The 13,731-nt window shown below is 50.0% G+C and overlaps 1 protein-coding gene across 1 annotated transcript; it reads left to right on the forward strand.

The window, feature by feature from the left end:
* The first annotated feature begins 470 nt into the window (after window positions 1-470).
* On the forward strand, window positions 471-10,382 carry atp6v1b2 (ATPase H+ transporting V1 subunit B2). Its single transcript, XM_036529688.1, has 14 exons — window positions 471-634; window positions 2,687-2,742; window positions 4,086-4,184; window positions 4,357-4,450; window positions 4,569-4,646; window positions 5,031-5,170; window positions 6,044-6,145; window positions 6,766-6,863; window positions 7,260-7,383; window positions 7,931-8,081; window positions 8,309-8,391; window positions 8,505-8,609; window positions 9,070-9,199; window positions 9,411-10,382. The coding sequence occupies exons 1-14, from the start codon at window positions 502-504 to the stop codon at window positions 9,545-9,547; spliced, it is 1,530 nt and encodes a 509-aa protein (XP_036385581.1). The 5' UTR covers window positions 471-501; the 3' UTR covers window positions 9,548-10,382.
* The last annotated feature ends 3,349 nt before the right edge of the window (window positions 10,383-13,731 follow it).

A 13,731-nucleotide genomic window follows, 5' to 3' on the forward strand; every position in this document is an offset into this window, starting at 1 on the left:
CTTTGATTTTACTGGGTATACAGCAGTAATACATAAAGTGTACGACAGTAGTGTTACAGTTGGAATTTGAGCACGTGACCTAATACGGTTTGCAAAGCGACTACTTCATACTTCATTGTAACTGCTTTCAAAGGTTATTTAGGCTTTGCCTATTTTTATGTCCAGTGTATAAATATTCCAAATGATTACTATTCCATACGACAAGAAATAAAAGAAACTGGCGTCTTTTAAATTGCTGTGTACACAGTGTGGCATGGATTAGAGACGAACACGAGATAAACACACATCTGTCTCACTGTTCGCCTTCGCTGGTCCTCAGTCCTCAGGTGATTCGGTTTGAGTTCGTTGTGCAGTGAATACTCCGCCTCTGCTGAAATCAGCACCACGGCCAGCGCGCAGCGTAACGCAGCATGCATGCAGCGCGTACGAGCAGTGACGCGCCGCGCATGCGCAGTCCTGCCTCTGTCCTGCCTATCTAAAGCCGTACAGTAGGATATCACTATGAGGGCGATCAAAGGGATGGTGAACGGAGCCATGAACGAACTGTCCTCTGTGGTCAGCGGGACTAAAGCGGCGGCGGCCCGGGAGCACGTCCAGGCGGTCAGCCGGGATTACATTTCTCAGCCCCGGTTAAGTGAGTGGCTTTGTTATCGACAGCTTGCGTGCTTATCTAGCGGGCTGCGGTACCAGATCTGCAGTAACGTTAGGGATGCGCAGAGCTCCCAGGAAAATGAATGACATTTTTTTGCTAAAACAATCGTTTAATCTATTCATTTATCAGTGGTCAGTTAGCTGGCTCTGTATTCAGAAGGAGCTGCTTTGTGTAGTCCGAGCTCCTGTTCGGGTTAGCGAAATCCTGGATAATAACTATTAAGTTGTGTGATATATGAAAAATAGAAGTACAGGAGAGGGGGAAGGGGGGAGGGGGTGTCAGCTGATCGTACATCAGGAATTTCTTATGCTGTATTATTTAATTATATTTGAAAACGTCACGTGTCACTGCCAGCTTTTTATATCCATTTGCTTAACGAAATCCACAGTGTGAGGCTGCTGTTAGCGGTATGCGAAGTGAATGTGGACGTTTAGCGGAAAATAATAAACAGCGCGCTGCGATGCGGATGCGCTTTATGGCTGTGCCACACTGCGTTGGTGGGGGATGTCACGCTGTCTGGCCATCGTTTATATCTGTGACAGATAAATGTTCTTGCAAATAAAAAATCCCGTCTCTATTCCACCCTGTTCGGACAATATGTGCATCTTCAGAGATGTAAAGCCGAAGGGTTAGTTCAGGCTTTCCCTTTCGCTGTTGTGACAGTGGAGAGTTAAGGTCAAATGAAAGAGAGGTGTAAAATGAGAGAGGTGCGCTTCCACGATGTTACAGCAACATGTGATCTGCAATTAGCTCACAGATTTTGCCATTACTGTGCAATATTCTTGTTTTCTGTTAAATTGTGAAAATGGTTTAAATTGAATACCGGTACCACAGTGGTGAGATTTAAACTGAAAGTACTAACATGTCTGAATTTCGTGCGGTTTTTGTAGCAGGAAGGCCTGTCTTCCAGTATTCCGTTATGACTAAACAGCTGGAAACCATGAGCCGCTCGTTTGCCTTTTTGACAGGACTCTACTAAGCATAAAATGTGAAAGTTATTCGGCAATCACGGAAGCTTCATTGTACAATTATGCGAATGGTGTGAATTAATTGCACCAACTAATGAGAGAAAAAAAATGTATAATTGTTATCTCTCAGTGGAAACCCACGAGCTCAAGGTCACATGCTCGGGGCAGGGATGAGAGGAGGGGTATTTTGGGCACCACGGGGTGCGTGTATGCCGTGCAATCCGCTCTCAGCATGACACCCCTTAGTATGTAAACAGTGACACAGAGCTTCGCGTAAATGCCTGTTGAAAATGCCCGATCAGCGGCGCAGCGGACCCGGGCCTCTGACGCTCACCGTCTGTGCTCTGCGTGTGGCAGGCCTCGCATGCGGGGCTGGTGCTAACGCTTCACGCTGAACGTTTGGCAGATCTTATCGGCGGTGTTTTTATGAGGAGATGATTTTAAGCCGCTGCATGAGCGCCAGCGGCGGTGATTCACTGTGTGTCACCGTCTGTGAGACTGCTGCGTGACTGTGTGTGTATCTGCGCCTCTCACGCGTCACGTACCAAGCTATTTCTTATTTTGGGGAGTGAGGCCTGCTTTTAAAATCTTCCGCAAAATTTTCTTTATCATCAAGCAATTCTTGACAAATCTCTGTATTTAATAAAGGTTTTTGTGATTGCACATTTCAAGGCAATGTTTACATTCTTTCGTTCGAATCAATGGAATGTATGGATTGTCTAACTGTTACAGAGATTTGTATTCACTACCTTCCATTTTGCATGTATGGAGAAATGTATTTTGTATGAGAATATTTGCAGAATGTTAATTAATTGACATGTGCCAGACTACACACAGGCGTGTTGTTGCAGTCTGGGTGTTTCTCTCACAGCTCATTGTGGAATGTCGACCCATCTGCTGTAATTACTGACCTGGGATCAGTGTCGTTTCAGGTCACGTAGTGCCATGCTTAGCAGTAGAGTGCTAATTAACCTGTCACATGTGACCTGATGGCGCTGGTAATGACTAACTGGGGAGAAGGCGAAGGGAAGAGGTAACCATGGAGCTTTTTCTTCTGTCCCCACAGCTTATAAAACTGTGTCTGGAGTCAATGGGCCTCTCGTCATTTTGGATCAGGTGAAGGTGTGTATGGAAGCCTCTCTGCATGATCCAGCACTCCCCCCCCCCCCATCACCCCTGTTTAATGATCACCCTCCACACACTGTATTCAGAATTATTTCCTTTAATGTTTCATGTTCAGCACTGACACTGTCTTCATGTGTGTTCACATGAAATTGCAGGTTTTTCCAGGCCTTTGTTTGCGCTGTGCAGAGCCTTATTCAGAGCAGCTTGCATAGTTTAACCTGTAACATATTACTCATTCAGACATGCCTCTGTATCATGGATTTGTGTTGTGACAAACCAGCCATGTCCAGGGCAATGTTTATATGTTATCCATTTATACAGCTGGATATTTACTGTATCTGTGACACTATATTTATATTTTCGGTGAAGGGATTTGTTTAACAGCTGTGCCTCAGCCAGGATTTGAACTTGCAGACTTTGAGGACAAATCCATTGCCTAAACTACTGTGCCACACTGCTGCCCTGTGTAGGAAAAGATTAGCAGGACACTGATAAGGAGATTAAGGAGCTCTGCTACGAGGGCAGCTCTGTGTTCGTTTGTGTGAAGATTATTTCACATAAAGTATGTACACAGTGCCACTGTCTGCTTGGCTGGGATGCATTTCCATCTTGCTTTCATCAGTATTTTTTTTTTGCTGTGAGAAGAACCATATCCAGGGAAACCTTTATAGTTTAAATTCGAACGTGTTTCCCCTGTATAGAGCTGTATATTTACTCGGGCAGCTCAGGTGGGGGTTGTTTCCCAGGGGTGGAACAGCAGTGCAGCTGGGATTCAAACCCGTGACCTTTTGGTAGCAAACCCATGTCCTAAAGCACTGTGCACCCTGCTGCTGTGTGTAGACTGGGGCTGGGGCTCTTATTGGCTGTGGGGGCAGGGGGGTTTTCCACTGGAGCGTAACGGAGACACAGTCACATGTCACAGCTGCTGAGTTCACCCGTAGGGGCTGGGTCACATGATCAGGGTTTGTGAATGAGTCCACAGTGTGTCTGCCTATGGGGAAGTCTTACTCACCATACTGCTGTATTTATATCCAGAACTGCAGTGTGGTATACTGGAGAGGGAACTGGGACCAGTTACCAGGAGGTTGTAGTTTTGAATCCTGTGTGTGGCACAGGAGTGGCACCCAAGTACCACAAATCAATGAAGAGAGGAAATATCACAGTCACAGTCATCGCTTCACGGTTTCCTGTGCATCTGTCTGTTTTGTGTCAGATATACGTGTGTGTGTGTGTGTGTGTGTGTGTGTGTGTGTGTATGTGTTAGTGTATGTTAATATGTGTGTGTATGAGCTCATGTAGGTGCTCTTAGTAACAGCGTGGGCTCCGCCTGCCTGCTTCAGTTCCCCAGGTATGCGGAGATCGTACACCTGACCCTCCCTGATGGCACCAGGCGGAGTGGCCAGGTGCTGGAGGTGACCGGGTCCAAAGCCGTGGTGCAGGTGAGAGAGCGGAGGTGTTGGGGTGGGGGGGGGGGGGGATCAGAACGAGCCGTGCAGCCTCTCTGAGCTCCTCATTTATCTACAGAACCTCTTCTAGAAATGACCAGCAAATGACCCCATTTCTGAGTAACTTTCTGAGTGATGAGGGTCTTTCCTTTGTTCTGTTTCCAAGGTTTTTGAGGGAACCTCGGGTATCGATGCCAAAAAGACGTCCTGTGAATTCACGGGGGACATCTTACGCACACCTGTCTCAGAGGACATGCTGGGTGGGTCTATCCAGGCCGGAACGTAGCGATAAGAACGCACGATTGATTCTGCATTGTGTATGCGCACAGATCCAGTTATGTAGCATGGATAATGGTAACACAGCCTCTGCTTTCTCAGGGCGTGTCTTCAATGGGTCAGGAAAGCCCATCGACAGAGGGCCCATGGTGTTGGCCGAGGACTATCTGGACATCATGGGTAAGAATCTGCAGGACATCCAACCCGGAGCTGCGCTCACATTAGCAGGGACCTTACAGGGTTATGCCCACCCAAAGCATGGTTATATTGTTATAACAGCAAACTTTATATATGCCATAATTGAGCACGGATTTGTAACTGATTTTTAAATCATTGTTCTGTTTATATACAACATGAAAATATGTAACCAATAATAATCCAACCATTATGATGTAATATCAAAACTGAAATAGGATGTCCCTTTGCACATTGGGCAGTGAGTATCCTGCACTCGGAATGCATCTGCTGGGTTAGCTGCTGGATCAGCTCTGGAGATGCCTGCAGGAGGGGACTCAGCCTGTAGGTGGTGCTGTAACGGGTGGAACCTTTGCCTCTGTTCTGCAGGGCAGCCCATTAACCCTCAGTGCAGGATCTACCCCGAGGAGATGATCCAGACAGGCATCTCCGCCATCGACGGCATGAACAGCATCGCCAGGGGGCAGAAGATCCCCATCTTCTCTGCTGCTGGCCTGCCGCACAATGAGGTAGGAGGGGGAACCCCCAAACTCCCGTACACCGCAGCGGGACAGAGTTCCCCCAAAAACCCCCGAAGTGTCACAGTGAGGTAGGAGAGGGGACCCCAAACTCCCGTACACCGCAGCGGGACAGAGTTCCCCCAAAAACCCCCGAAGTGTCACAGTGAGGTAGGAGAGGGGACCCCAAACTCCCGTACACCGCAGCGGGACAGAGTTCCCCCAAAAACCCCCGAAGTGTCACAGTGAGGTAGGAGGGGGAACCCCCAAACTCCCGTACACCGCAGCGGGACAGAGTTCCCCCAAAAACCCCCGAAGTGTCACAGTGAGGTAGGAGAGGGGACCCCAAACTCCCGTACACCGCAGCGGGACAGAGTTCCCCCCAAAACCCCCGAAGTGTCACAGTATGGTAGGAGAGGGGACCCCAAACTTCCAAAATGTTATTGTGAGGTAGGAGGAAGTACCCTCCCATATTCCCTTCCAGTGAGGTACAGAGGGTACCCCTCCAGCCCCTCGTAGTATACCAGAAGCACGGAGCAGTGGTGTCTCAGCTCCTCCACAGGGCAGGAGGCTTTACTGAGCAGTATTATATTCTTGTGTGTCTGTGAATGGCCATGCTGTGTGTGAACACTGCTGAGGAGGCTCTTGCTTTCTCTCCCCCCCCCCCTCTCTCTCTCTCTCTCTCTCTCTCTCCCTTTCTCCCTCTCTCCCTCTCTCTCTCTTTCTCTCTCCCACTCTCTCTCGCTCTCTCCCTTTCGTTCCCTCTCTCCCTCTCTCTCTCTCCTTTTCTCTCCCTCTCTCTCTCTCCCTCTCTCTCTCTCTCTCCCTCTCCCCCCCTCCCTCTCCCTCTCTCTCTCTCTCTCCCTCTCTCTCTCTCTGTGTCAGATTGCAGCACAGATCTGCCGGCAGGCTGGGCTGGTAAAGAAGTCCAAAGATGTGATGGATTACAGTGAGGAGAACTTTGCCATAGTGTTTGCTGCCATGGGGGTAAGACCAGACACACACTGTGGGTCAACACACACACACACACACACACACACACACACACACACACACACACACACACACATGCAGATTTACAGAACATGCACTTCTGGCCTATATGTGTGCAGCTTTCTTGCAGAGGAATCCCAGTCTGCTCCAGCAGAAGACAGCAAACTGGGTTCTGCCTCGGCAGAGTCTGTCATGGTCACTGTCAGAGAATGGCTCGGGTTCGAGTCTGAGCTGTAGGACCACAGTGTATAATGCACATTTTATCATACACTGTCATCTTGATGTGACACAGGACATGTGACTCAGGGTATCCACTGTGGGTTCCTGCAGGGAGAATCAGATTTTAATGCAGTACTGTAAAACAGCCACAGGGAGGTGATCCCTGTGTGTTTTTGTAATCTCCAGATGATATTGTAGTACTGTTGCTCAGCACTGGTGCTCAGCACTGGTACATTTAAACGGTTCCTTAAGCCTTTTAACAATATTGACTCCATTAAAGAAACAAACATGTTAACTGATGTCCTATTTTAGTTTAGTTTTGGTTTACATAAAACACCTTTAGTTGTAAAAGTTCACATGGTTTACCTGTCACATGCACTGGCATATCATCCCAGGTGAACATGGAAACAGCCCGATTCTTCAAGTCTGACTTTGAGGAGAATGGCTCCATGGACAACGTGTGTCTGTTCCTGAACCTGGCCAACGACCCCACGTACGTATTCATGCACCCAACTGCAGCACAGTCTGGTATGGGTAGTGTTCTTTTCACAGCAATAACCCCTTGACATTAATATGATTTGTATTATTATTTATTGATTTGACTGGCAGGTGTCTTCCCTCTGGGAGATCTGCATAGAAAACATATTTCATATTTAGACAGCTGGATATTTACTTACTGTAGTAATTCAAGTTAAGACCTTTGTTAGCATTCACATAGTGGAGACTTGAACCTACATCCTGCTGATTAGCACAGTTCAGTTCTTTAGCCAGTAGATGGCACTGGGCCCATTTTGACTTTGATGTGTGTTTCGGGGTGTGGGTTGTAAAGGCGGAGTTTAGAGGATCTGGGAAGGGCCTGAAGTGGGTGGTAACTGTTCCCTTCCTGCAGGATCGAACGCATCATCACCCCGCGCCTGGCCCTGACCTCCGCCGAGTTCCTGGCCTATCAGTGCGAGAAGCACGTGCTGGTGATCCTGACGGACATGAGCTCCTACGCCGAGGCCCTGCGAGAGGTGAGGGGCCGCCGCACACAAAGCCCCGCCTCCACGCCACAGCGCCGCTCCGTGATAGGGCGAGAGCAGAGGGGGCGGGCTTAACTCTGGGACACCCTATCGACACTCCTCTGGGGCGTTGAGACGAAACGGCTGCCGCCATTCCCTGATTGGCTGTGTGGCATCCTGCCCGGCCAGGAGAATGGAACGCAGCCGCACAAACGCTCCAGCAGATGGCAGCATTGTACCATTTAAATCAATGCGTTTGTGAATACACTGTCATAACGCCCCCCCCCCCCCCCCAGGAACACACCGTGCTGCATGAGTACGCTGTCCTAACGCTCCCCCCCCCCCCCCCCTCAGGAACATACCGTGCTGCATGAGTACGCTGTCCTAACACCCCCCCCCCTGAAAAACACACCGTGCTGCATGAGTATGCTGTCCTAACGCCCCCCCCCCCTCAGAAACACACCGTGCCGCATGAGTATACTGTCCTAACACCCCCCCTCAGAAACACACCGTGCTGCATGAGAACGCTGTCCTAACGCCCCCCCCCTCCACCCCCCAGGTGTCTGCGGCGCGAGAGGAGGTGCCAGGCCGACGGGGCTTCCCGGGGTACATGTACACGGATTTGGCCACCATCTACGAGCGGGCGGGGCGCGTGGAGGGGCGTGGTGGCTCCATCACCCAGATCCCCATCCTCACCATGCCCAATGACGGTGAGACTCCGCCCGCCGTCCTGCCAGCGTGTGTCAGTGACATCACTTCCCTTCCCGCCTGCAGCAAAGCCTGGCTGGCCCGGAAACACTTCCTGTCATGTGACAGAGTAAAGAATCACCCAGGCAGATGAGGGCAGACCCCTGATTGGTGTATTTTGATGGATAAAGGAGGGATTTTTTGTGGGAGGATTCTGGCTGCTTCCCTAAGGCTGTCTGTCCCCCTGCAGACATCACTCACCCCATCCCGGATCTGACGGGGTACATCACAGAGGGGCAGATCTACGTGGACCGGCAGCTGCACAACAGACAGGTAAGTGGCCACGCCTGGCACCAGCCCCGGTCACACGCCGGTTCCCTCACCGCTGTACTCGGATGTCTGTCCCGCAGAAACCAACATGGCCGCCTGCTTTGTTCCCCATGCAGATCTACCCCCCCATCAACGTGCTCCCGTCTCTGTCCCGACTGATGAAGTCGGCCATTGGGGAGGGAATGACCCGCAAGGACCACTCCGACGTGTCCAATCAGCTGGTAGGGTGGGGGGGGCAATCCCATGATGCCTTGCAGCAGTGCAGGCCACGTTCTCCTGAGTCCTCTGGACCTCGGCTTTTAACAGCATTTCCTCTCAGTGCAGATTTCGGACATCAGTGCTGTGTTCTTCCTGTCTCTGCCATGCACACCACTAGTGGGAGAGAGAGGTTACAGAGCCTCATTCTGGAGGAGCTACTATCTCCTCCTAATCCCTCACTCTTATGAACCAGTCAGAAGACAATCCACAGCAAAACACTGATAAAGCATCATCACTCCAGCCCTGTTGGGGTTCCTGTAGCTCCCCCCCCCCATTCTGGAGTAATCTCGGCTGTGTTCAGGGCGTGTCTGCTGTACAGCTGTATCAGTAATCTCTCTGTGGGGAGTGGAGAGTGAGACACCTGTGTGGGCAGAGCTCTGAGGGTGAGGCGTTGTCGTTGAGGTGTTGTCGTTCTCTCCGCAGTACGCCTGCTACGCCATCGGGAAGGATGTGCAGGCCATGAAGGCCGTGGTGGGAGAGGAGGCTCTGACCTCCGATGACCTCCTGTACCTGGAGTTCCTGCAGAAGTTCGAGAAGAACTTCATTTCCCAGGGTGAGTAGGGAGGATACGGCAGGTCACATTAGGGTGGAGTCTGAGGAAGAGGGAAAGGATCTTCTTACATGCTGTTTATTTCCGCATACCTGATTCATGTGTAGGTGTACCAACACGCTCCTTGCCTGAGGAAGGGAAGAGTCACACTGCCCTGTAGGTCAGCATGTTAGACTATTAAAAGCTGATCTTGCTGTTCTGTCGCCTCCTGCAGGCGCCTATGAGAACCGCAGTGTGTACGACACCCTGGACATCGGCTGGCAGCTCATGAGGATTTTCCCCAAGGAGATGCTGAAGAGAATCCCACAGAGCACTTTGGCTGAGTTTTATCCTCGAGACTCCAAGCATTAACTCTGCCTCTGCTGTCTGGCCACACCCTCCTCCCCTCTGACCACACCCCTTCCCTATGGTCACACCCCATTTGATTAGTTATATACCCAACACTCAAAACATGAACCCTGCCTCTACTATATTTGGCCACACCCCTCTAGTCAAATTTTAATTCCTCCTCTCAATCCTCTGCTGAACTCCGCCTCTGGCTTCATAATAACCTTGATACTCAATGCAGTGCAGATTAGCTGATCTGTAAAGTGTGTGGATGGGCTGAAATTATAGGCTTAGTCACAGGCTGAGCTAACCAGAGCAAACAAAAATCAGCAAATCTCCCCTGCATCAGCGCATCACTGATCAATAAAAAACAAGGCTAACTCCTCCCCCCGCCCCTCCGCCAGAGTCAAACACAAAGGCCACCCATCTCCACCTGGCCATACTCCTCTCTTTCTGACGGCGGTGCTCCTGTGATATGACTGGTTAATTAAGCAAGGTTGATCATGTTGTAGACGGGTGTGGTGTTTCCCTGACAGAGTGTAAGACATCCGTGCTCCAGTGTAGGCATCTGCGTGTTTCCCACAGAAAGGCAGGCATGTTGGCCCTGCGTTAGACTGTCAGACACTTTTGCAATCAAACCCAATGCGTGCCGACACAGACAGACACTCGTGGGTGTTTTTTCTTTGCTGAGAAAAGACATCACAGGAAGGCTGGAATGATCATTAGCGCTCACTCATAGGGGAGAGCGAATAGTGCCATACTGATCTGTAACAGTATTAAAATACTGTCTCTCTGGAGGCGGTTAAAAGAGAGGAAGGATGCAGTGTGTTAAATATGCGACTGGAGGGGGTACGGGGGGGGGGGGGGGGGGGCGGCAGGAGGAGCCCGGGGTGAGGTCTCTGCATCAACTCCAGAGGAAACCTGACAGACAACCTGTGTCTGAAGGATTGCTTTGAGATTATAGTGACGTAATCGAAAGGTTTAAACCTGAAGGTGGAGTGAGCCACACCTTTTTAAGCAGATAAAATATGTGCTCAGAATTCCATTTTATTTTCATAAGAGCAGGGCATGGGCTTGAAATGTGTCATTTCAGACCCGTTCCTGAGCTGGGCATCGACTGCAGCAGCAAGGTCCATGTCTGTCCAGGCTGAGAAGCATGTTTTTGACCCCGTTAATCACCAGACTATTTTGTTTAATTTGACCAAGTTGGCCATAAAGCCTGAGCAACATGCCCATGGGAAATTGTCACTCAGAAAGTACAGTCTTTTTAATGTCTGTTATTTGTTAATATTATTGCTGTTGTAATGTGCTGTCTATGTAATTCAGTGCATAATGTACCATGGAGGACTTTACGTATCGTACTTCAAACACAGGCTCTGTTGTAAATGTCAGATGTGTGGCTAACTCTGGTAGGTCTCATTGCAGAGTAGGTGTATGTACATTGTAAATGTACCACTTTCGTCTCTCGTCGTTTTAACGCATGCCGGTCAAACTGTTTAGAAACCTGTGGACGGTGACCAAAGTCGTTGTGTGGAATAAATAAATATGAAGCTATATATGAAACTATAATGCCTGTGAGCTTGTGGTCTGTCTTATTCCAGCTCAATAATTCAGCCCAAACTCAAGCCCAACCCTCATCCAAAGCTAAACTTGCTATGCATTTCCTCATGGTACTCTGCAACGTGCAAACTGCTTGAATATCGAGTGCGGAGCGCTTATTTATTCACAGTATATTTACCGGTGCAGATGACATAATTAATGTAGACAATAACTAAATGTAGACATACCCCGGCAAAAACACGGTTACGTTAAAAGTACAGGAAAAGAACTGCTATGAACAATGAGGCGAGCATTCGTGCGCGAGCATATTTCCTCATAATGTCATCTTCATTTCTCATTAATGATTTTTCCCTTGAAGCCTTACACATTTTTAAACCAGTTTTTATTGGCAGCCTTGAAAGACTGGTTGCTTTTAAGACTCGCTTCGATCACGCGTAATGATGGTTGAAAAGATGATATTGACTTCCAGACAGCGCACGGCCACAGCGCTTAACAGGGCGATCTATGTGAGAATGCAGAGCCGCGCAACCCCCCGCTCAGCTCAAACCCCGCTCAGCTCAACCCCCCCGCTCAGCTCAGCCCCCCGCTCAGCTCAACCCCCCCGCTCAGCTCAGCCCCCCGCTCAGCTCAACCCCCCACTCAGCTCAACCCCCCGCTCAGCCGCGCCGCTGCAGCTGCTGGACGCGCAATAAATTAGAGGCCGCGTGTAGGACCGATCGATCGGCCCCGGGGGAAACGCGGGCAGATGGGAAATCCCATCCTTTTTTAATGACAGATTTGATTCTAAGAGGCCAGGAATTCCCGCGGTGCCCGTAGGTGCCTGTGATTTGATCATTTAGCACGGGGTTCCAGCGGATGGCGGGGGCAGTAACGACACCAGCGCAGCGGCAGAGACATGTCGGTAATGACATTTCGCTCCGCGAGCCGCTCCCGGTCCGCGGTCTTCGCTCCTCTGAGTGTAGCGCGCTGTCGCGACTGATGATGTGTGAGGGGGTGATACATGCTGCAGCCAAAGCAGTGAAACATGTCTCCACAAACCATACGTGAAAATCGTGAAATTACATTCATATCTCACGAACAGATAAATTACATGCATTGTATTATTTATTATTATTATTATTATTATTATTACCGCAACATTTAGTTTCATCAAAATATTCCTTCCATGTTGTGCTCTATGCAGATTTTGCAGTGTTTGACTTTCATTCATTTATTGATTGAAAATCCTGGAACTATTTCGTGGATATTAAGATTTTGCTTGGTTTTCATTGAAAATGTTCCTGGATCTGTACACTTGTTTTAAAGTAATAGCATAAACACAGCAAATGCAAGCTGCACTGCTTTAAACCAATCTCAGTATTACAGTAGTAGATGCTCATGTCCATAACAACTTACTTACGTTATCCGCTGAGAGAGAGAGAGCGAGGGAGAGGGAGAGAGAGAGAGAGGGAGAGAGAGAGCGAGAGAGAGAGAGAGAGAGAGAGAGAGAGAAAGAGAGAGAGGGAGAGAGAGAGAGCTTCTCCTCTGTGACTGCAGGGCCCCTCTGGGCTCTAGATGCCATCTCGCTTAGTGGTCCTAAGTGAAACGTCCAACATGGAATTTCACAGTCCAGCGCTGTCCGCAGACACCTGTAGCCAGGCCCCCACCTGAGGGCTCAGCCTCTGTAATTTACTGTACCTTTCCGCCGTTAAAAGCAGGCCACGTAACCTGTCACCTGTGAGGGACGGCTGGCGGTGAGCGACACTGAAGCAGCCATGCGCCCATGAAATGACGTGTAATTACAAAGTCAGGTGTTTATAAATACTGCTTATTACACATCACTGTCACGCTCAGCACTTACTGTAATTTCACCTGCCTTCTTACGTCACACTGCGTTCACACAGACCCCCCGTCTCGCCTGGCTGGAACGGGACATTCTGCAGCAGCAGGGACTGTCTGATCACAGCCCGGGAACACAGAGAGAGACACGGAGAGGGACTCAGAGAGGAGAGAGGGACTCAGAGAGGGACTCAGAGAGGAGAGAGGGACTCAGGGAGGAGAGAGGGACTCAGAGAGGGACTCAGAGAGGAGAGAGGGACTCAGAGAGGAGAGAGGGACTCAGAGAGGGACTCAGAGAGGAGAGAGACACAGGGAGGGACACAGAGAGGAGAGAGGGACTTGGAGAGGAGAGAGGGACTCAGAGAGGGACTCAGAGAGGAGAGAGGGACTCAGAGAGAGACACAGGGAGGAGAGAGGGACTCAGAGAGGGACTCAGAGAGGGACTCAGAGAGGAGAGAGGGACTCAGAGAGGAGAGAGACACAGGGAGGTCTCACCGTTTGGGCTGGGGTCAGTGAGGGGATCTCCCCCGCATTCCCTGGCCTCACCCTGCTCCCAGAGCCCCGTCATTCCAATCCCCAGCTAAGTCACATGGAAGATGAAACATCCCAGAATGCACTGGAGGAGCAGGATTGTGGGTAAGGGCCCTCTGAGAGAGTGGCATAGCTACACACTCATCATTCCACAGGTGTCAGGTCAGGGTGAAGTCTGACCCCGTGACCCACCCCTTCCAGAACACCTGGACCTTCCGTGAGGTAAACAACCACGCTGATACATGCAGCAGAAGCATCCACAGGCAGGATGTGACCTTCTGTGGGTGCATCATGTTTTT

This window comes from Megalops cyprinoides, chromosome 5, assembly GCF_013368585.1.
Source record: "Megalops cyprinoides isolate fMegCyp1 chromosome 5, fMegCyp1.pri, whole genome shotgun sequence".
Lineage (NCBI taxonomy): Eukaryota > Metazoa > Chordata > Actinopteri > Elopiformes > Megalopidae > Megalops > Megalops cyprinoides.